The sequence below is a fragment of the Eptatretus burgeri genome, chromosome 7 (assembly GCF_056783735.1).
Source record: "Eptatretus burgeri isolate ZD-2024b chromosome 7, Ebu_testis_v1, whole genome shotgun sequence".
Classification (NCBI taxonomy): domain Eukaryota; kingdom Metazoa; phylum Chordata; class Myxini; order Myxiniformes; family Myxinidae; genus Eptatretus; species Eptatretus burgeri.
The window spans coordinates 34,413,805-34,437,395 of record NC_140967.1 but is presented as its reverse complement, the minus strand read 5'-3'; the positions used below and the strand labels follow the sequence as shown (position 1 = coordinate 34,437,395).

The following is a 23,591-nucleotide window of genomic DNA, read 5'->3' as shown; positions in this document are numbered from 1 at the left end:
AGCTCCGGCCTATCAGTGTGATACAAAAGGTAAAATGTTCAGCCTGGCGGAGATATGTACTCTACCGAGTGCCGTTCTCGTTACCTCCGCTACTGAAGATGGATGGAGGTTATGGTGTCACCCGTCTGTTTGTCTGTGAACAGGATCGCAGAAGGTTATGGACGGATACGAGTGTGAGTGTGATACAGGAGGCCAAAAACGATATAGAGCTTGATATTTCAAAAAGTTTTGGACGATTATAACAAAACTTGGTGGGTGAGTTAGTTAAGTGACATGAACAAGCCGATTAGATTTTGGTTAAGGTCCACATCCAGATCCGGCATATCAATGGGATAGAAAATGTAAACTGTCCAGCCCTGCGGATGTATGCGCTCTACTGAGTACTGTTCTCATTTTCATTGTAATTATATTGCATGAGAAATAAAATAAGAGGCATTACTTTTGTACTCACCCTCATGCAAACCTGAGGCATGGCCAATTATAGGTATACTTTGGGAGTTATCTCAGAACCAAACCACAGCTGTAGCTGGAAGTGACAATGACGTAATGTGATGTTATTAAACGAAAGAAGCACAAAAATAAACTTGATGTTGACCTGGTAATCAAATCAACAAGCAGATCACAATTTACAGGAACTGCAACTGAGGCCACAGCTCATGTAAAACTTATCAGAGGGCACACGGGTCTGTTTGCAAGAAATCAAAATGGCCACCACACTGCTGAAAGAGTGCTTCCACATTCCTGTTATGTCACCAAAAGTCCAAGCACGAAAATGACTGGATAATTTCCAGGCACCAAATAATCACCAGTATCAGAGAGCACAGCAACACTTAATATTTTTAAAATCTTCGACCTTCCCAATGGTTGACACAACTCCAGGACTAGGCCAAAACTAGGCCCAAAACGAGCAAAAATTAGATCCAAGTTGCTACCGAGACTAGAGCTGATGCTTGTAGTTCGTTTGTTGTCATTTCATTCACCTATTGAGTTTCCAGGGTGAAACCATACACTTCCTCCCAAAAACAATATCTTCACAGTTTGTTTTTATTTTAACCAATGAGGGAAAGGTCTCAGCAGCCATGTAGCATTCCATAACATTCCAAATTCTATATTTGGAGCAAAACAAATTTGGTTATCATCATCCATTAGAGAACATCACATCAGATTTTTGAGGTCATGCAGATGCATGATAGTGTGGTGTTAGTGTGATGTCACTGTTGACAAGAGTGGTCAATGCTGGCCCAGGTATGCACCTGACCATTAATTATAGGAACACGCACACATTGGCCCATCATTTACAAAGATAAGAAAGGGTATCTGGCATATCTGTTTTGGGAAAACAGTCGGTGAACTGCGGCATTAAAGGCCTCCGAGTCTGTCATTGGCGGGAATTAAATGTTCCTTGGAACATCTTCAGAGTATCGTGATTGGCGTAAATGGGCTAATGGAATAGCTCAGAGGTATCACACTCAACTTTGAGCTTCCCAGTCCGAGTTCAATTCCTGACAACTAAATATTGTCCTCCTGGTGCTAAATGCAGGCAGGCCGTTATATATATATATATATATATATATATATATATATATATATATATATATATATATATATATATATATATATATATATTGAATCAAAAGTCACTATACAGTTGTATACATTGATTATGTTGTATATAATGCATACAACTGTACGGTGACTTAAGCTTCACCCTTTATATTGAAGAGCACGAGGTTCTTTTGAGGAGAGGTTAAGCCAGCTGTCTCAAATGTGATTGGAGTAATTGCTTGTGGACATGAGATATCAGCTCACAAAGAGCAGCACCTTCGTGTGTCGATGCAATAGCAAGTTTCAAAATTCTTTCCCTAATCTATGCAGCAATGTATCAGCATCACAGGCACGAGTCAGTAATGATACCAAGCCTGGTGTTGGCGTAACGGTTAAGGTGGCTGGCCCAGGATCTTGAGTTTGAGCCCCTGTCGTGCCGCGAAGCAACACCAGGTGGGTTGACTGAACCCTTCATCCTTCTGAGTTCGGCAAAATGAGTTCCAGCTTAATGGAAGCATGGCGCACTGCATCAGTGGCACAGCTGTGCTTCCCACAATGATGCAACCAGCAACCACAGGCTGCATGTGAAATACTAACAAGAGTGAGAGTTGCTTTCCAATGCACGTCCCCTGTTGATGTGATGTTTTCCAAGTCCAAAATGGGCATAACTCTTGTGAAAAGAAATTGACGACATGCCCTGAAACTCGAACTTGGGAAAAAGAAAGCCCAACAAGAAGGTACAAGGAAGAAAAACGAACCTTGACGCAGGAGGAGGCCATTCGGCCTATTGTGGTTGCACAACACCAATAACAGATTAATAACTCTGTCCAGCTAAATACTTCATTTAATTGAAGGATTGTGGGGGAGGCCGAGAGAGAGAGAGAGAGGTAAGAGGAGTGGGGATGAGTGAGAAAAGGGTGGCAGGCTCAGGGATATCATGAGGGTGGTATTGGTCCCCGACCGATTTCACCGGAAGGGACAATAGGTTTGCTCTCCATCTGTCCGTCTCACCTGTGGTTTTTCAGACTTTTATCCCCCCATACCCTTTAACATATTCAACTGAAACTTGGTACATGGCTTTATTTTGATAAGTTACAGAACAAGTTCGAGTTTCAGGACTTTCATTAAGTTTTTACAGTTATGCCCCTTTTTTAGACTTGTATCACATCCATAGGGGACATGTATTGCAAGCTATTATCACTTGATTTTTTGTGGGTTCATTTATTTATTTTGGGTGGGCGAAGGATATACAACACCGACCACACACTTGACGAGACCCTGCCACCGATATCATACTCAGCACAGATGTACACAATCTCCCTCCCATCCATACTCGAGTGAAGCTACCTTCAAGTCCTGCGACAACAACCTACAAGTTGTATAGCGTACGTACAACACAGGGAAGCCTCGTGTATGTACTGACTGGGGTTGCACTCTGATACAATAGGAAACCCATCAGAACACGACTTTCAGGTATTGCAGTATCCAAATCATCAGTTCTTTTTAATAACAAGCTTCAGCACACGCATGAAGCATCAGCACCAGGATCTGCACCACATGCGGAAATGATGTGCTCCAAGCAATGAGGTTGAACAAAGTGTTACTTTTTTGAGATAGATATGATTTCCCCATTAGTTATCGCAACACAATGTTCCGTTTATTAATCATGTATGCAAATGTGAAGGGAATGACCCCTCGTCTCCCCTCACCATCAATCCCTCAGCATATTGTCAATGCATGCCCCTTATTTGTCCCTCCTCCCAAACTTCTTTCCCTCCGCTCTAACCTCCATTATTTTTCTCAACTTAAAGCGCAACCAATAAAATTATATAAATACAACCTGAAAACCCCAAACTTACCAACTACTTTGAAACTTACTCACATTTTCACAGTTATGGCACCATGGCACCTGCCTCAGGTGTTCATTCATTGCGCCATCTCCACCTGTCTTACCTGTCTCTGATTTCAGGAGAAATACGTACATGATGCTCCCAATCGATTTGCACAGTCGCATGGATTACTTCCACTTATAATAGTAGACTTGTATATTTATTTATATGCAGCCTAATTTTTCTGGGGGCGCAGCTGTGCCGCTGATGAGCCGGTGCCCCTTTTACCAGCAAGCTGGTACTCATTTTGCTGACATCGGAAGGATGACAGGACTGACTACAAGCCGACCTGGTGTTAATTCAACGGCCCGACACGGGTTTGAACTGAAGACCCGAGGATCTTAAGCTGGCCACCTTAACCGATAAGCCAACGGCAGGCCTGCAATAGTGGATAACCTACATAAAGATCAGACCATTGCATGGTGGTGCAGTGTTGATTTCCCTGGTTATTGCATCTTGTCAAAGAACGAGTCACTTTAAACCCATTCAAGTTGGGCCTGGATGCCCTTTACTTAATAATGACAATTGCGCAGAAAAAGCTCGATTCGACAACTACTATTGCACCACCATGAATGACGATCAAACTGTGGTTCTGTAAAGCATTCCTTCACCACGACAGTTCCAATCGATGACGAGCACCAGATTGTGCTTCCTTTAACTACTAGGCCATTCAAACGGACTGCCCTGGCCACACTTTTATGTGTCTACTCAAGACCAAAATGGTCTCGTTTCTCCACCGAGCCGGCTCGCGAAAACACCATTCCGTGACGCACAGTGCACAGGTAAGATCAACCATGGGTCTCAATTCAACATTTATGGACCATATCTCCGATTTCCCCTACTCACTGCACTATTATAATTATAATATTAAACAATGACGTTTTTAAAAAGCGAGCTTGACTCATGAGAAACATGACCTGTTCGAATCAATCACGCAATTTTCCCTTCAGCAGGGTCACGAGGACCATAGACCAAACAACTCGCACTACCACGGATACTTGGCGGATCCGGGGGTAGGTTTGGGTAGGGGAGCAGGGGGAGGGGGTACTGAAGATACTTACGTCGAGGTTATATATATCTGACTCGTGTGCAGTTTCACAAGTTGTGTGCGTTCTGCCACTTCCCTCTTCAGAGCCTCGGCGTAGACCCCGCGAAGCTCCGCAAATAGATCCAGACCATGCGCGTGGGGGGGGGGGGACGCGATTTCGAAACACACCGAGAGATTGGCGGGTCCAGGTGAGCAGGTTCAGGTGAGCCGGGGTGGGCCAGCCGGACGGTAGCAATACGCAGGGCCCGGATGGGACCCGTTCCCGGACTGGTCACTGCAAAGGCGCGCGTGGTCGAGTAGGCGGGGTGTAAAGAGAGAGGAAACAGGTGCGGTCTCTGGGTCTCGAGATCAGTGCTCCCGTGTTTCCTGAAAAAAATGTGGAAGTATTTTATATACAAGTCAGAGCTTATGGGGTGCTGCAGTGAATATCCTTCAGTTATTCTGGGATTCAGACTAACTATAGGATCGTGAACCTTCGGTGGTACCCAGTGGTGTTCGGTGGTACCCCAATCTGATTTGATTGAAGACAACAGAATGCAGGACGGGTATTCAACACAACGTTTTATTTATTTGAAAATGCATCACGTGTGCTAACTTTTTGTCTTTTCATTTTAAGGCGTTTCATCACACCTGCTGCACATGACACCGCATGCTCCAATGGATATTTTACACCTGTCGTCATTTCATTCGGTGGAGGTTTTCAAGTTTCCATTTATATTAAACCATCGTTCAGGGGCCAACATTGTTGTTGGAGTGCATCATAGTCGGGTGGTTAACCTTCTCGGTACACAATGCACCTTGTAAAAGTTTCCAACAAAATGTTACAAATTACAGTACAAGTGCGGGAAGGTGAGTTGAGGGATGACATCATCATGCAATGCTTATGATGTCATCCACAAGACAAAAGGGTCGACGCATGCATCTGTGCAAAAGTAAACACCATTAATACATGTACACATCGTGGAGAGCATAAAGATCCAATATTTATAACAACCCTCATTAATCCTGGTATTGGCATAATGGTTAAGGTGGCTCTGTTAAGATCTTAAGGTCTTGAGTTTGAGCCCCTGTTTTTCAATGAATTTCAATAATTTATTTCAATGAATTAACAGTGGGTTGACTCAGCCTGTCATCCTTCTGAGGTCGGCGAAATGAGTACCAGCTTTCTGGTAACAGGGGCGCTACATCAGCGACACAGCTGTGCCCCCAGAAAAATGATGCAACCAGCAGCCACAGGCTGCGCATTACAGCTCGCAAATAACCCTGTTCATGCACTTTTCTATAATCACGTTTATATCAGATTCATGGTAAATAAGATGCAAATAGGACCATGGTAAAAAAAAAAACAACTCCAACTCATATTCACCATTATCTCAGCATCATGTCTCGATTTCCTGGCATCAAAGATAGCAATAACTAGCAATATTAATAATTTTACTTATAATAATTATATCTTGGACAAAAGTGAATATTCACCTTGAATTTCTGAACAACATTTTCTTTTGAACCACAGAAAGCTCAGCGAACAGTGTTTTTAAACCATTCCAACAATGAGCCGTTGAGTGCAAGCAAACCTCGGGTGGTTGTACCTCTCCGGTAGCAACACCACAAGGATAATAAGGCTGATGAAGGTCGACCTTAAAAGCCATTGTTTGGCTTCTCAGCGATGTTTGTTTGGCATCGTATTTACCACCGATATCTTATTTATTAATTTTTTTTTTTCCAAACTCATGGAACACAGAAACTAATCAACTCCGAAGCTGTTACCTGTTAGCAATGTCACAGCTATTAAGAGCATATCTCCGATTTCATTTGGTAGAATGAAATTCTAATTTTGGTAGAATATCTACCTCCATTTGGTAGAACCTCCATTTGGTAGAATATCTACCTCCATTTGGTAGAATTCTAACAGCTCCATTTGGTAGAATATCAGAATTCTCTTGGAAACCCAAATCCTATATTTTGTTGCCACCTGGCATCTGCGATGGAAAAGTTGCTCCTCCTATGGAATACATGACTCGACTGTTAAAATTTAACCCTGTGATTGCCTATGCATTTCAAGCGTCCTTTTTAGTCGACTCATTCACCTGAAGTTAAGGTGAAGATATTAAGAAAATTTGTCAAAGCTCTTCATCCAAGCTGGAGTCATCATATTTGGACATGTTTTGTGTAAGCGTTGTGTCTTGGTGATGTCCCATGGCAGGGCGATCTATCCACCGCTGGTGTTGCTGTGTGTGCCCCTTGATCCTGGCACTCTCTCCTGCTCGGTACCAGCCTTTTGAGGCTGTTGGTGTCGGAACCTCAAGAATAAGGTGGGCTTGCCCGGATGTTTGCTCGGTCTCAGTTTGCATTAAACCCATGCCTGCTCCAATACTTATTCCCTCTTTATGTATGTCCCATCTTCCTGGAACACATTCCTGACACCCTTCATTGACATCAACTTCTACCACCATACCTTTTTTTTCCTTCACTGTCAATACACATGGCAACCCTCGTGAAATCGCAAATCTCTTTCTTCTGTTGACTCTTGACTTTGACGATTGTATAATTCTTGATGATCTTTTCAGTGTTAAACTACCTTTGACATGTGCTAATATTTTCACATCACGTTCGTTCAATGCTTTTACCTCCTTGACCTCAAACTTTGTAGTGTCTTTTGATGTTGGAACCTCAAGTCCATGTTCACCTTCTGCTATTTCTCTTCCCTCCAACATCTTTTTATCCTGTGGCTGTACCATAAATTCCAATGTTGATTCATCAAAATCTTCCACATCCTTTGACTCTTCTTGACTCAAGTGTCTAGCAGTCATCTGATTCCCTTTCAACCAGGTATTCGGCCAATAGCATCGCTGCCAGGAACAGGGGTAGCCAATTCGACACAGCAGGCGGAAGAGCCCCACCCACTCCATCAATCACTGGGTAGGTCCTTGGTCAGGGTTCACCCCTTCAGCACGCCTTCGGTCCATGGCAGCCATAAGTTGGTTTATGTAAGAGGTGAGAAGATCATCCATCTTGTATCCCTGTGAGTGTACAAGAAATGAATTGTGAAAACAAAACATTTAATCAGAGAATAAAGCACTAAAGCATTTATCCAACAGCAAAGGTCAATCATGCCTTGTTCTCCATATGGATTTATGATCTGCTGAGACATGGGGCTTCAATTGCCAAATCACTGGACCTGAGCAGCCTGAATTATGAACTTACTCGTCATTGAGTTGTGTCGTCTGGATTCGATCCTTGGAAAGGCCAGCATCATCTAAAATGCCAGGAGCAGAGCCATCTCTGAGAGCACACTGATATATGGATGGAACTTTAAGCAGGTTGTCCCATCTGTGTTTATATTATGGACATTAAAGATCCCACAGGAATTTTTGACGAATAGTAGCTAATGGTATTAGTCATAATGGGCTCTCTTTCCAATGGCAAATCTTGGTACAGTACCTTTCTGTTCCAACGAGCTGTTGCTGAGAGAGACTCAAATGAGATTTGTTACCGGTGTAGTCTGCGAGCATCAGCTGTGGCTATATGGACATGTGGCTCGATTTATTGATGCTGATCCTGCTCACCAGATTCTTTCAGAAGAGGGAGCCTTGTGAGTGGAGAAGGCCAACAGGACGACCGCATGTCTCATGGTTGCAGCAGGTTGATCGGCATCTCAAGGAGATGGGGATGGGCCAGGCATCCTGAGGGATGGCCAGACGGAGGCCCCTGGAGTACCGGCGGAAAGTGGACGCAGCGACGCGCTGCTCTGCAGATGCTCCCATACCCAACCTAACTTAACCTTTCTCTGAGAATGAAAAGTGTTGTCACAGTGGCTTCCTTGGTGAGGAATACACTTGATGACTTCCCAAACGATGTCAGAGGGAAGACTGAGAATTTTGCCAGAGTACAAGTACACAATGGCCTTCTCCTCTTGAAACACACCAATGGATTTTTAATCCTTATGAGAGAATACCTTCAATTGTAACACACAGGATTTTGAGTTATTCTGTTGAAGCACCACATAAAATGCCACTTCTTCCTCCAGTTCAGACAAAGTAATGATATCAGTGCTTATCAAAATGGGTTGTAGTTCATTCACCAATAGAGCATGTGCTTCTCGGCCCAAACTGGGGTTTTCTCTGCTTCTTTACGAGGATTACTTTCCATACCTGTCTCTCACCTATATGCTTGCTCCATCGATTGTCCTCTCAAAATGACAGCACCACCTTCCTCCACACCTTCAACAAAAATTATTTCCACCTATCCCATGATCTCCATCTCTGTATGTTCAGATTGGAAATCTTGAGAAGTCCAGTTTGCAGGGGTTGTATGCTCACGACAATCAATTCCCTTCATTCCCTTTAATGGTGTCAAACCCCTCCATGTCAGTACCCTCCCCCACATCTCATACAATTCGTGTCTTTCCAATCCCACCCTTTCCATACGTCCCCTTATTTAGTATCTCTCCACTTCATGTCCCCTCTTTCGGCATCCCCCTCACCCCACCCGATCAATGCTTCTCCCTCACCCCATCCCCTCCAACATTCCCCCTCAACCCACCTTCTCAAAGCTTCCCCTCACCCCACTTCCTCCCACCTACCCCCCCCCACCCCCAGTCCCGCACCCTCAAATCTTCCCACCGCCCTGCTTCCGGTTCAGGGATTTTTCCACGTGTTGGTCGAATCCACTGCCACTGCCAACTTGTTAAAGCTAAATTTTCTGAACTACATTTGTCGGGTTTTTTTGTTCGTTATATCTTTGGCCATATGTTGCTGTGACATCACGTACAAAATTCCGTGTTAAATCGTACCTTGTTTGTGCTGTACTGGTTTTCATTTGTTTTCGTTTTCGTGTTGTTCAAGGCCTACTTTCCTCAGATAGCAACTGTGAAAATTCTATGTTCCTTTTGTCTCTGTATCCCTTGTTTTGCTTCTTTCTTCCTAAATATTTCACTTTTACCTCCTCAACATTATATGTCCAATTTGTGAATTAGGAATCGGCATCGCTTCACTTCTTGTCCCATCTTTCAACATCCCTCCTCACCCCACTCTTTCAAAGTTTCCCCCTCACTGCTTCTGCCTCAACCCATCCACTCAAACCTTCCCACTCACACCACCCCTCAAAGCCTCCCCCACCCTCCATCCGATGCACTCAAAATTCCTCAACTGTCCCGAGCTGTGTGGACCTCAAATATGGGAGGTCTCCACTCCAACCTGACAGATCTCTCAATCCAGGCCACTTCCGATAAACCGGACATCATCTATTTAATAGAATCCTTGCTCCCAATGGATGTTCCTGACACCTTAGTGTCTCTCCATGGTTATTTTCTCCTTCAATTTGATAGGCTTGAACCTCGCCCTGGCGACGGAGTTGCACATTACATCAATAACTTGATTTCTCACTGCCTTTGTTCTGATATTACAACTGCCAACTGCCAGGAGTACCTCTGATGTGACTTCCCCTCTGCTCACACCCTGTCTTTGTCTGTGTGTTGAACCGTCCTCCAAACAGTGATGATTCCATCTACATCTCTCTCACACAACATGGACAAACTTTTAATCACTCATCCCAACTCTCTCTTCCTCATATATGGTGATTTCAATTGTCACCATGCAAATTGGCTGGGTGTTGGTACTTCTGTCACCAGCCATCACACTTCAGGAAAGGATTTCTGTGACCCCATGGCACTGACTCAATCTGTGACCTTTCCAACCTGGATTTATCCCAATGACAAACCTCCATTCTGGACTCGATGATGACAAAATTCCCTGCAAATGTCTCCTGCTCTTCCTCTGCTCCAATAGGTTCATCTGATCATGTGCTTGTGAGAGTCATCATCTCTCTGGCTGTTGTTCGAGAGCTGTCTTAGGGCCCTGTCACACCTTGACGTTTTAGCCAGCAATGGCAACGTATAAAAATGTATGTAAAACGTTGGCGTACGCTGAAATTTTGATGTTTTTTTTAAAGTTTTTGGCGTATTCATAACGTGTTGGTCGTATGCATAACATATTAGTAACGGCACAGAACGTTTCGTTGTGTTATTGATAACTTTTACCAACGAATGCTTCGCTTGTTGTCGGCGTTCACAACCTATGCCCAACGATAGTTTAACTTACGCATAGCGTGCTAAACGTATCGCCGGCGAACTCGTGGCGTCGCCTGTTAAGAACCTGCTGCACACCGATTTAAATCATAACCACCTGAGAATTTGAAGTGTGAACATTGCAGTCACACCTTGACGATTTTGCCAGCGTATGCCGACCTATGAAAAATGTGTCTAAAACGCTCAGCGCACGTCAAATACGGTATAGGTAAGTTGTGTATATGTTAAGAGTAGGCTGGAAAACAATGAAGTACGCTGTCATATTACGTGGTACCTGTAATACGTCGTGAAATTTCAAGCATGCTGAAAATTTTACGACGTACTCGGCGTATGGCTAACACGTTCCGCATGCATTGTCATATGTTCCTGGCACGCTCCGCGATCGTTTACACACGACAGACACACATTACTTGTCGGTTTCTCATATGTCGAAACACGTCAAGGTAATATTTAACATACCCGCAACCTAATTTTCAACCAATGGGTAACGTCCTTTTAACCTATGAGTAGCGTGCTCTGAACCTATGTTTAACGTGCTTGAAACCTATGAGTAACGTGCATTGAACCTATTTGTAACTTGCCTTGAACCAATGACTAGCGTGCTATGAACCGATGAGTAACGTGTGTTTAAACTATGTGTAGCATGCTTTGAACCTAAGTATAACGTGCTTCTAACGTTTGAGTAACATGCTATGAACCTATGTGTAACGTATCTAACACGCACATTGTCGTATGTAGACGAATTAGATTGGCGTCTTCTGGATCACCACAGCACTTACTGAACGTGTTTCTAACTTACATCTACCGTGTAATAGCGTATTGGCAGCGTTAAGGGGAATTGGTATATACAAATGGGCTTCACAAGAGGAACCCATCATTGTTCCAGACTCCATGTTGAGTAGATGTCAATGCCAGTAGTATCAGTAGTAGTAATACTATTAGTAGTAGTTGGTGTGCGTGACAGTAGTAATAGTAGTAGTAGTTGTAGTAGTAGCATTTGTAGTAGTAGTATGTCTATGTCAGTAGTAGTATGTGAGCGTGATCGGGAGGGTGTGGGTGATGATGGATCCTCTTATCGTCCACGAATAGGAGACTACTTTGCACCATTGTTCGATGTTCTTTTCGGCGAATTTTTTTTCCTCATTCCCACGATGAAATATTTCTTTGTTTTACTTTTTAAAGTATTAAAAACGACTTTGAAAAATGCATAATGTATTAGTAATGAACACAGAACGCTTCGATAACTTAAAGATAAGTTATACCAATGATTGTTTATCGTGTTTTAGTCGTCCACAACCTATGCCCAACGATAGTCTAGCCACTCTAGCGTATGCATAGCGTAATAATTCCCAAGCACGTTATTCATTGGTTATAAATAAGTCAAGGGTACCCGAAACATTACTTTGATGTGTTTTGACATATGAGGAACTTTCAAGTAACATGTTGTGAAGTGTGAACAACGTTCGTGTAGCATGCTAACAAAACGTTACTCATAGGTTAGAAATAAGTTTTGGGTACGTGAATGTTACCTCTACGTGTTTCAACTTATGAGTAACATGCAATTAACGTGTGTCAACGATCGCATGACGTGCCTGCAACTTATGGCCAGCGTAGCGGAACGTGTGAGCCAAACGCCGAGTACGTCGTAAAATTTCAAGCATGCAAAATTTTTTGGACAACCAAAACGTACAACGTTTTAAACCAGCGTAATACGACCTATGGTAGTGTGTTTTCAGCGTGCACCGAACGTACACATAACGTACCCATAACGTATTCGACGTGTGTCAGCGTTTTAGACAAATTTATCATAAATCGGCATACGCTGGCTAAATCGTCAAGGTGTGACAGCCCCTTTAGTGACGATGAGTCTGGCAGTGCATTCAGGTGTATTAGCAGGGTCTACAAGCAGCCATCTCTCTTCAAAACTGGTCTTTTATGCTGTATCTATTGCCCCTGATGTCCACTTAACCTGGGAATTCGTTCACAGAAACCTGCTCATTCTTATACACAGATCGATCCCATCTCATCTTCAGTTATCCTCCCCTCCTTCCCACCCATGGTACACTGAACCATGGGATGAGGCAGTTGCTCTGATACAACTTGCCTTCTCTTCCTGGAAAGCAAACCTGAGTGAAGGCAATCTCAGCTCATTCCACAAAGCCTGCAAGAAGTGTGTTTCCACTCTCACAAGAGCCAGAAAACAACATCTGTCCAACCTCAAGATTGAACTTTCAAACTTGTCTCCCTCCTCTAAAACCTGATGGCACCTTGTTAAGTCTGTCTGGTGTATGCTCTCCTTCCATCACTTCCCACACTTCAAATGGCACCACAGCTGACTCGACTCGTGAGAAGGCCAAATCCTTTAGTCCTGTGTTTGCTTCTAAATCTTGTGTCCCCCAACCCCTTGCTCCCTGTACCCACCCTGCCCTGTCATACCCAACGGCTTCTGGACTGTATTTTTCATGTGAGAAGGTGGAGAAGTTTCTGGCAACCCTCATTTCTGACTCTACAACTTGACCGGATGTCATCCACTCATGTGTGCTTATATCATGTTCTGCTGCTCTTGCACACCTCTTTCTGCTCTTTTCACCTGATAATTTGCCTTATGTCATCTTCCATCTGCTTGGAAATCAAACAACGTCACTGCATTGCATAAAAATGGTGCAAAATCTGATCCCCTTAATGACAGACCAATGAACATCAGCAAGGTCATGGAATCCATCATCACAGTTGATATGAGATCCTTCCTTTTCTCAAACGGCCTCACCTCAGATCACCAATTTGGATTTAGACCAGGTCACCTTGGATATGCTGCTCCTACTCTCCCAACAAAGGATGGAGACCCTCAATGTCAGATATGAGATCAGGGCCGTCTCTCCAGACATATCTCGAGCTTTTGATACAGTCTGGCATCCAAACTTGCTCTCCAAACTCCCTGCCCATGACATTCAAGGCGAAGTCCACTCTTGTGTTACTGACTTCCAAGACCCTTGCAGCCAATTGGTGGCTCTCAACGGAATCCTTTCATCTCCCCTCCCTGTCAAGGCTGGAGCGCCACACAGCAGTGTTCCAGACCCAGTCTTGTTCCTCCTCTTAATCAACGATCTCTCTGGAGAATCCCCTTTATTTATTTTCTGATGACTCCATCCTCTGCCGTGACATCCCTCATCCTTCAGACAGGCAGGCTGCATCCTCTTCCTTCTCTTCAGACCTTGACAAAATCATAAGCTGGTCAAACACTTTGAATATGTCTTTCAATCCTGACAAATCTCATACTCTCACGATCTCTCTTTCTCTCCAAAAGGACAGTCTGGCAAACCCTTTTGTCTAACTTCTTAACAATCTGCTTGAAGAAGTTCAGTCACTCAATCTCTTGGGTCTCACTATCAGCCATGATCTTTGTTGGGTACACCACATCTCAAAGTTATCCTCCAAAGCCAGTCTCCGACTGGGTATCCTGTGTCATACAAAGTCCTTCCTTGGCGGACCGGAACTCCGATTTTCTGACAAGGCTTTCATCTGCAGCTTTATGGAGTACTGCTCTCTCCTCTGGACTTGTGCCCATGCCTTACACCTTGCTCAGCTTGCTGCCGTGGAAACTAAAGCCTTCAAGATCGATTATTAGAATTTCCCATGAATAAAATGAGTGTACGGCCCCATCACTTCCGCATTGCAGACAAGTCGGTGATCTCTCTGTCTTCTACCACCTCCTTTCTGTGATTCCCGCCCCCCCCAAGTTTCTACAGGGTGCACATGGACCACCATCAACCCCTTTCTGGTGAAATTCAATAAATCTAGGATCACTGCTCACCTCCACTCATTAGTTCCTTTTTTTCCTGCCTGTGGAACCAACTTTCACATTCTCTTCAATTTCATTCTTCCCTCCACGTCTTCAAGACAGTTCTTTACCATCATCTCAGATTATCCCACATCCAAAGCCATGATCTTTTCTGCCCTCATTAACCCCCCCCCACCCCTAAGTCCACTTCCTTTCTTCCTTAGAGTTTGCTTCTGTATCCACATTGTCAATCCCATGCATCTTCCCCTACCCCTTATTTTCCAAGTCTCCCTCAATTTTGTCCGTCAACCTTGCTGTTGGTGTGTTACCCCATCCCCCCTCTCTTTCTACTGTTTCGTTTATTCTGTTGCTTCCTGATCCATTCTCTCTTCTTCCACGATAACACAAGTCTTGACTTGATAATTATTTTAATCTTAATTTTGAAGGTGAGTGCTGCGATGTCACAGACACACAAAGTGCGAAATGGCTTCCTCCTTGGCTGCAATTATCTTTTGATTTGTATTTTGATGAAATACCATATCCCCAAGCTCGAATGAGCTAAGATCCTCGTCCTCTTAATGATGACGTCATAAAAACGAATAGGACGTCATTGTGATGTATCAGGTTAACGATAAATTATCTCTGCTAATGCCCTGTTCGATTTCCGCAAACAGAATTCAAAAAGCTTGCCTAGTTTCGGAGATAATTTTTTAGGTGATTTCCATTAGCTGAGATATTTGACGTCATAACTTTTTTTCTAGGATGAATTTTCAAAATCGGAGATGGTTACTGTCTGCACAGGGTATTTTTACATATACATGCCAAGTTTCAGGAAGTTTCTATGAAAACTGTAGGCTGTCAAACAAATGAAACAAAAAACAAAAAAGTCAAAAAATAGGAATGACGTCATAAAAATTGATATGACATCATGGTGATGCATCATATGTGCGGTAATTCATCTCTGCTAAAGCCCTGTTCGATTCCCGCAAACAGAATTCAAAAGCCTTACCTAGTTTCAGAGATAATTTTTGGGCGATTTCCATTAGCGGAGATATTTTGACATCATAATTTTTTTTTCTAGGAGGAATTTCCAAAATCGGAGATGGTTATTGTCTGCACAGGGTATTTTTACATATATATGCCAAGTTTCAGGAAGTTTCGATGAAAACTGTAGGCTGTGAAACAAAAAAGTCCACAAGAACAACAACGTGAGTAAGACTTGGAGATCCTCCACAAGGATCTAAAAATGACATGATGCTTGCGATGAAGAACTTTCCATAAAATTCTCAATGGGATATATCATTTGTTAAACTCATTCGGTTTTCTTGTCCTGATTCATGCATCTCTCCTGCAATCTGTATTATAAGGAAGTTTACATTCTCACCAATGATGTCTCACAGAGCAGCTTAGTACCTCGTACCAGGCTCCCGATGGTCATGTGGAAATATGTGTTGCCACTGCTCCAATTTGAGATTTTGGTGAACGGGTGAGTAGCAAGGATGTCCTGCAATGATGAACACGAGGTATGTGTAACAGAGGATATTTACAAAGCCATTGCAAATTAAGATTCAAATGTCAACTTCCTACGATAATCATTAGAGAGCAATAAAGTCCCCGTAACATTTTTATACCATGACTAAAGAGAAGGATATATACAGTGGCCTGCAAAAGTATTCACCCCCTCCCAATAATGCCACATTTAGATGAATTACCAATTACGTAGAAACAATTTTTCCAAATGAACTTTTTTCATCATAACTTGAGAGATCAAACTAAACAATGTTATAGTCGAAGGATGTTACATGTCAGGAACACCTGCAAAAAAACCATGCACAAATCAAAATTTATTGGTTCAAAAAGTATTCAGCCCCTTAGGTCAGTACTTGGTTGAAGAACCTTTTTTTAGCAATGACTGCTATGAGTCTTTGTGGGTAGGCTTTGCTCTACCAGCTTTGCATGATGAGATGGTGAATTCTTTGCCCATTCTTTACCTGAAAATTGCTCTAGTTCTGCCAAGTTTGATGGGGATCGTCGATGGATTGTAATCTTCAAGTCTCACCATAAATGTTCAATTGTGTTCAAGTCAGGACTTTGACTGGGCCACTCAAGAACATTTATTTTCTTCTTATACAGCCTCTCCAGTGTGGCTTTAGCTTGGTGCTTCGGATCATTGTCCTGCTGAAACGTGAATCTCCTACCCAGTTTCAGATTCATGGCAGACTCAAGCAGGTTTTCATGACAGGTAAGAACACAGAAGTAGCGTGTATTGTAGATGTAGGTAAAAATGGATGGCAGCTGGGGAGGGATCAGTGTATGCAAGGTTTGTGGGTGGGGAAGTTGTGCATGTCCACAGGTGGACGAGGCTCGTGGAGAGAGTCAGGACTCTCGCCCCTCACAATGCCTTGCCCCCAGTCACCCAGGGTGTGACTGGGGATTTTCCTGCTGGGGGAGGGTCAGATTGATTGGCCATAGAGTGGGAAGTTCATAGAGTGAATAGGCAAAGGAGTGCCATTTGAGTGACCCCCTCTGGAGGGGTCTACATCAAACTAAGCTGTTGTGGTGCTGTACGGCTTGATTTCCCAAAGGAGGGAAATCAAGGGAGGAGCAAAGGGAATTTCATGAATTTGCGAACTTTGAATTTACACTGCGGCCATGCAAACACTGATGCACCACCAGCAACACACTTTAGGACCACTCAAATGCAGAGTTGAGACCACACCTGCAGGATAATTGTGAAGCCATGGCCTTGCTAGAATGAATTATGATTTTTTTTTTTGAATGGCCATGGCTGTATATGTATGGTTATTAGTGAATGTTCCACTCGATCATGTGTGACTTCATAATTGTGCTCTGGAGGGCAGAGAGCCCTCAAAACTGGTTAGGGAAACCACGGGGTAACATCCCTGGGTCAGGTTGTGGGAGAGTGTGTCGGAGTGGTGCTGAGGTGTCGTCCACCAGACGGCGGTCTCCTTGGGTTAACCTGAGGTGGTCCCTTCGGGTGGGTGCCTGGAATGTCCTATCCCTAGGAGAGGATGATCACCTGTCTCTGTTATCATCTGAGCTCAAGCGTTTGGACATCGGGATTGCAGCTCTCTCTGAGGTTCGGAGACCGGATTGCGGCGAGATAATGGTGGGTGGTTACACCTACTATTGGTCTGGTCACTCTGATGGTTACCATACCCAAGGAGTTGCTGTAGCTGTGTCCAATAAGCTGACCCCAATGATAATTGAGGTAACACCGGTCAACGAGCGTATTATGAGATTAAGGATTCGTCACTCCTTTGGTGTCATTTCCCTGGTCTCTGTTTATGCTCCGACTGAGGCGAGTTATCTCACCGTGAAGGATGCATTCTATGCCACACTCGAGTCTGTGGTTGATCAGTGCCCCAGACGAGATACACTTCTAGTCTTGGGGGATTTCAATGCATCGACTGGAACTGATAGGGACGGTTATGAGGTGTGTGTTGGTCCCCATGGGTCAGGAACTATGAACCAGAATGGCACTAAGTTCCTTGACTTTGCAAGAAGTCATGGACTTAGGGTGGCTGGTTCATGGTTTCAGCGCCCACAAGCTCATCGCTGGACTTGGTATTCCAACGCTGGCAGTGTGGCAAAGGAGATTGACCATGTCCTCATTGACGGTTATTGGAGGATGATCCAGAACTGCAGGGTCTACCGGAGTGCTCAGTTCCTCAATCCTGACCACAGGCTTGTTGTAGCAACTCTAAAGCTGCACCTTAAATCCTGGAGAATGGTACCATCCCAGCCGAGGCTGGATGTTGCCAAGCTCAGGGATGAGAGAGTAGCTGAGGAGTTGGCGAACAGGCTGAGTGGACACTTTGGGGGTCTGGGTGCTTTGGGGGGTCCTGAAGAGTTGTGGAGCGCCTTCAAGACCACCGTCCTTGATGTTGCCGGTGGATGCCTTGGAGCTCACCACAGGGCAAAGAAGAATTTTGTCTCTCAAGGGACACTGGATACCATTGACCAGAGTCGCAGGGCCAGGCTAAATGGCAGAGCTGAGCTGTTCAGGGAGCTGAGGCATAAAACTGTACGTGCACTGAGGGTGGACAAGGAGGCCTATGTGCGAGGAATCTGTGAGGGGGTAGAGCATCACCTGTGGACAGGTGATTCTCATCCCGCTTACAGGGGAATTCGCGCATTACGTTCATCCAAGCCCATCCCTCGGAGCACTGCAGTTCGAGCAGAGAGTGGTAGGCTCTTGACAGAGGAGTCTGAAGTGAAGGCCCGCTGGGCCGGTTACTTTGAGCGGTTGTACCAGGCTGATCCCCCAACTGTCGAGTTGGATGTCAAGGGTGTTACAATCCCTGTTGCTGACCCTCGAATCAACTGTGGTCCACCTACGCTTGTGGAAACACGGGCTGCGGTGAACCAGTTGAAACGGGGCAAAGCTCCAGGGATCTGTGGCATCCATGCCGAACTTCTCAAGGCTGGTGGAAATGCTGCACTCGTGTAATTGCATGCAGTTTTGTGCTCTGCCTGGAACACAGGCATCATCCCAACTGACTGGAAGAGGGGCCTTGTTGTCCCTCTCTGGAAAGGGAAGGGTGATCGCCAAGACTGCAACAACTACCGAGGGGTGATGCTGCTCTCAGTGCCGGGCAAGGTCTTTGCTCGGATAATTCTCGATAGGGTTCGCCATCATCTGCTTGAGCACCAGTGTCCAGAGCAGTCAGGCTTTACACCAAAGAGGTCAACGATTGACCGTTTCCTTCCACTTCGTGTCCTCACCGAACGCAGACGAGAGTTTCGGCAGGGGCTGCTTGCAGCCTATGTTGATCTCTGTAAAGCGTTCGATTCAGTGAATCGGGATGTCCTCTGGAGGATTCTTGGTCTTCGTGGGGTGCCACCAAAACTGATCGATCTGATTTCTGAACTCTACTCTGGTACTGAGAGTGCTGTGAAGTGTGGTGGTACCATCTCTGACTTATTTCCAGTTGTTACTGGAGTTCGTCAGGGATGTGTACTTGCCCCCACACTTTTCAGCACTTGTATGGACTGGATTCTAGGGAGGATGTCGGAGAGATCAAGTTGCGGTGCGTCATTTGGGAATGTCAAGATCTCGGACCTTGACTTTGCAGATGATGCAGTCATCTTTGCGGAGACTTCAGACATCCTCTTGCGGGCCCTCGAGGTGCTGAATGAGGAGTCGGAGCTGTTGGGATTACGGGTTTCTTGGGTCAAAACTAAGATCCAGGCTTTCGGTGACATCTTGGATGCTGCTGTCCTGTCTGTGTCTGTTTGTGGTGAGGATGTTGAGGTCGTGGAGAGATTCACTTACCTTGGCAGTGATATTCATGTCTCTGCTGGCTGCGAGTCAGAGGTCAATAGACATCTGGGTCGGGCCTGGGGAGTCATGGATTCACTGGATCATGGGGTGTGGCGCTGCCGGTACCTGTGCGGGAGGACGAAAGTCCGAGTCTTCAGGTCCTTGGTACTTCCAGTCTTGCTCTATGGGTGCGAGACTTGGACTCTGACCAAGGATCTGAGACGGAGACTTAATTCCTTTGGTACCAGGTCTCTTCGGAGAATCCTTGGCTATCGCTGGTCGGATTTTGTGTCCAACGAGCGGTTGCTGAGAGAGACTTGGATGAGATTTGTTACCTGCATAGTCCGTGAGCATCAGTTGCGGCTGTATGGACATGTGGCTCGTTTTCCTGACTCTGATCCTGCTCACCAGATTCTCTCAGTGAGGGAGTCTCATGAGTGGAGGAGGCCAGTGGGTCGACCACGTGCCTCATGGTTGCAACAGGTTGACCATCATCTCAAGGAGATGGGGATGGGCCTGGCATCTGCCTGGGGGATGGCCAGACGGAGGCCCCTGGAGTACCGGCGGAAAGTGGACGCAGCGACGTGCTGTTCTGGCACATGCTCCCATACCTGACCTGACCTGACACCTTGATGTTTTAGCCAGCGTATGGCAACATATCAAAATGTATGTAAAACGCTGGCGTACACTGAACTATTGATGTTTTTTTCAGTTTTGGGCATATAATAACGAGTTGGACATATGCATAACGTATTAGTAACGTACACAGAACGTTTCGATAACTTATAGATAACTTATACCAACGAATGCTTAGCGTGTTGGCGGCGTTCACAACCTATGCCCAACGATAGTCTAACTTATGCAAAGCGCGCTGCAGCGTATCGCCGACGATCACGTGGCCTAGCCTATCAATAGGCTGCCGCTCAACGATTTAAATCATAACCGCACTAGAAATCGAAGTGTCAACATCACCGTCATGCCGAAGAAAAAAAAAACCATGGAGTCTGGAACACTGACGGGTTCATCTTGTGAACCCCATTTTTATATACCAATTCCCCTAAACGCTGCCAATACGCCATTATACGGCAGCTGTAAGTTAGAAACACGTTCAGTAAGTTCTGTGGTCATCCGGAAGATGTCAAGGCCCTGTCACACCTTGATGTTTTAGCCAGCATATGCCGACGTATGAAAAATTTGGTGAATACGCTGGCACAGGTTGAATAAGTTATGGGTAAGTTTTGTATACGTTAAGAGCACACTGAGCCACGCTGGCATACGTCGTAGTATGCCAAGCTCATCAACAAATTTTAAGCATGCTCAAAATTTTTCGACGATTGCCAGCGTATGACTCACACGTTCCGCATACGCTGGCCATAAGTTGCAGGCACGTTATGTGGTCATTGACACACGTCGACTAATGATAATAAAAAATATAGAAAGGAAAATAATTCTTTTAGATTTACACCAAAAATGAATTACTTTACAAGATTGATTAGAGAAATGAATGTAAAGTATGAGGGTGATAACACACCTTTCCTTACAATGGAAGAAACTGAACATATAAGAGAAATGTTCAAAGGATTGTTGTTATATATTATTCATGGATGTAATTTTCAGGGAAATATCAACACAAGATATTGCATAAATAAAATAATGGATTATCTTGAAATTAAACCTGAACTTAGGATAAAATATAGAGTTTCTAAAAAAGCCAATAATAAATTAAATAACCTGTTTTCCAAATATATAAATGAATGATTTTTTACCCATTTGGGAAAATAAGATAAAATTTAACAACCATAAAAATCTCCCAAATTCATTAAGATGTCTCATAGTTGGTTCAAGTGGATGTGGAAAAACCTGCTTACTTTTAAAGATGCTCCTCACTCCCAACTTTTTAGATTATGATAATTTAATAATTTTCACAAAGTCGAGTTTTCAACCAGAGTATCAACTACTCTCACAAGGTTTTAATGCTGGTCTTCAAAAAGAAGATATAATCGGTTTATTTCAACGTCAAAAAAGCTAAATGATTATAACATTGAAGATATAATTCAACTATTTTGTGATACACAGAGATGTAAAAAGAAATCAAATCCTATAACTTGTATTCTTAGTGATAATACGGATGATATACCATCTCCCCAAGATTTGGATAAATCAAAAAAGAACCTCGTTATCTTTGATGATTGTGTTAATGAGAGAAACCAAACGGTAATGGACAGCTACGACACAAGAGGGAGACATTCTTCTTGTAATTGTATTTATCTTAGTCAATCGTACTTTCAACTTCCTCGTCGTTCCATCAGAAACAATGCTAATACTTTTATTTTATTCAAGTTAAATTCAATAGATATCAATAATTTTTGGAGAGATAATTGTTCGACATTATGTAGTAAAAAGAAATTTGAGGATTACATGAAGCACACCACTGAAAAATATAAATATATTGTTGTTGAAACAAGATGAGATATTAAGGGATATATTTTTTGTTTTATAAACAATTACATATATAAATGACAACTATTATTGTAAATCTTGTGGGTAAATCTGCTTCTGGAAAAAAAACTTTCATAAATCAAGGTTCTTGTGTAGTACAAATGAGAATATTGTAAATTTACTTAAAAAACACCCCGTGATACGCATTGTATCAACAACAACGAGAGCAATAAGACCTGGAGAAGTAAAAGGTGAAGATTATCACTATATTTCAGTGGAGGAACATATGCGATTGAGGAATGAAGGTCAAATATTTGAGGAGGTTTCTCTTGGTACAACAAAATATTCACATTGTAAGAGTGAGTTAATGAAACTAAAATCTGGTGGTCTTGGGATATTAGAAACTAATCCAGAAGGAACGAGACAAATTATTAAACATCTGAGTGGAGTGAAGATTTTATCATTCGGTTTTGTTGTTGATGAAGAAACTCAACGCAAACGTATGAAAAGCAGAGATGCAAGTATTAGTGAAGAAGAAATTACAACTCGCATTAATGTAAATAAAGAATTTGATGAAATATTTAAAGAAAATGATTTATTTGAACACATCTACTTGAATGATGAAGAAAAGGAAAATTTCCCTGTTGATCTTTACAATTCATTAAATGATATTTTACAATAAATAAATGGATGCAAAAGAAAGAGCAAGAAGATTTAAGGAACATCAAGAGTTGGTTTCAAAAGTTGTAAAACAGCAGGAAGACATAAAGAAGAAACGCAGACAGAAACTAATGGGCGAAGAAGCATTTGAAAGAAAACAAGAGAAATTTTTTAAACCACTTTTAAAAACTTCCCAAGAAAAAATGAAAGATGTTTCCACAGTTCCCACAGTAGAATATACTCCTAAAAAACTTCAAATGTTAAAAGATTTTGATCAAATGATGGAGGAAGAATTAGAGCATTTTAGGAGAATTAAAGGTTTATTTCAACAACTGGAAGAGATTAATCGACCCCCTGATTATATTGTGAATGCTCTTCAAAACAATGAATATTCAGCGGATTCAAAAACCAAAGCAGGACTCATTCCAACAGAACAACCAGCAATATTTCATCTTGTTCAAGAAAAGGTATTGATATTTAATGATGAATTAAGGTTCTTGGGTTCTGCTCAACCCCCTGTTAAACTAACTCCGAGATTAATGTTTCTTCTCACAAAAGATGGAAGACAAGGTTCAACTGTGAGAGATGAATCAAAGTATATTGATAAACCATTGGATATGAAAAATAATGATGATAGAGTATATATTGATCTGCTGAACACTCTAAATTATAGGGTTAGTATTTCTAGTAAAAGTAGGAAAAATGAGAAGGAGAAACAAATTATTCAGGCTTTAAGTATCCTTGGTTCAGGTATTAGTTTTCTTCCAAATGACCCATCGCAATTAGTTAATAGACTGTTATTGTTGTTAGGTAGTAAGAAGGCTGGAAATAACAATTGTTTTAATGAAGCATCAGCCATT

General features: G+C 43.2%; 2 protein-coding genes and 1 long non-coding RNA gene across 7 annotated transcripts in view; 1 reads left to right on the top strand and 2 right to left on the bottom strand.

The window, feature by feature from the left end:
• LOC147023007 (serine/threonine-protein kinase PAK 1-like) overlaps positions 1–4,747 on the bottom strand; it is a 93,700-nt gene extending 88,953 nt beyond the window's left edge. For 3 of the 4 annotated variants that reach the window (XM_085888018.1, XM_085888017.1, XM_085888022.1), the window contains exon 1: positions 4,496–4,747. The gene's annotated coding sequence lies outside the window, so the exon portion shown is untranslated. Of the gene's footprint in view, positions 1–4,351; positions 4,376–4,495 lie in introns of those variants that run through there. The other variant, XM_085888020.1, reaches the window with a different exon arrangement.
• LOC147023006 (uncharacterized) overlaps positions 4,625–23,591 on the top strand; it is a 39,610-nt gene continuing 20,643 nt past the window's right edge. The window contains exons 1-3 of one of the 2 annotated variants that reach the window (XR_015059991.1): positions 4,625–4,684; positions 6,686–6,794; positions 16,479–16,587. This is a non-coding gene — a long non-coding RNA (uncharacterized LOC147023006). Of the gene's footprint in view, positions 4,685–4,766; positions 5,028–6,685; positions 6,795–16,478; positions 16,588–23,591 lie in introns of those variants that run through there. The other variant, XR_015059990.1, reaches the window with a different exon arrangement.
• The window catches only part of MYO7A (myosin VIIA), a 161,384-nt gene continuing 144,580 nt past the window's right edge, over positions 6,788–23,591 (bottom strand). The window contains exons 47-48 of the mRNA XM_085888027.1: positions 15,730–15,849; positions 6,788–7,502 (exon numbers count right to left, since the gene is read on the bottom strand). Coding sequence (XP_085744153.1) covers positions 7,395–7,502; positions 15,730–15,849 — 228 coding nt within the window. The 3' untranslated portion in view covers positions 6,788–7,394. The remainder of the gene's footprint in view (positions 7,503–15,729; positions 15,850–23,591) is intronic.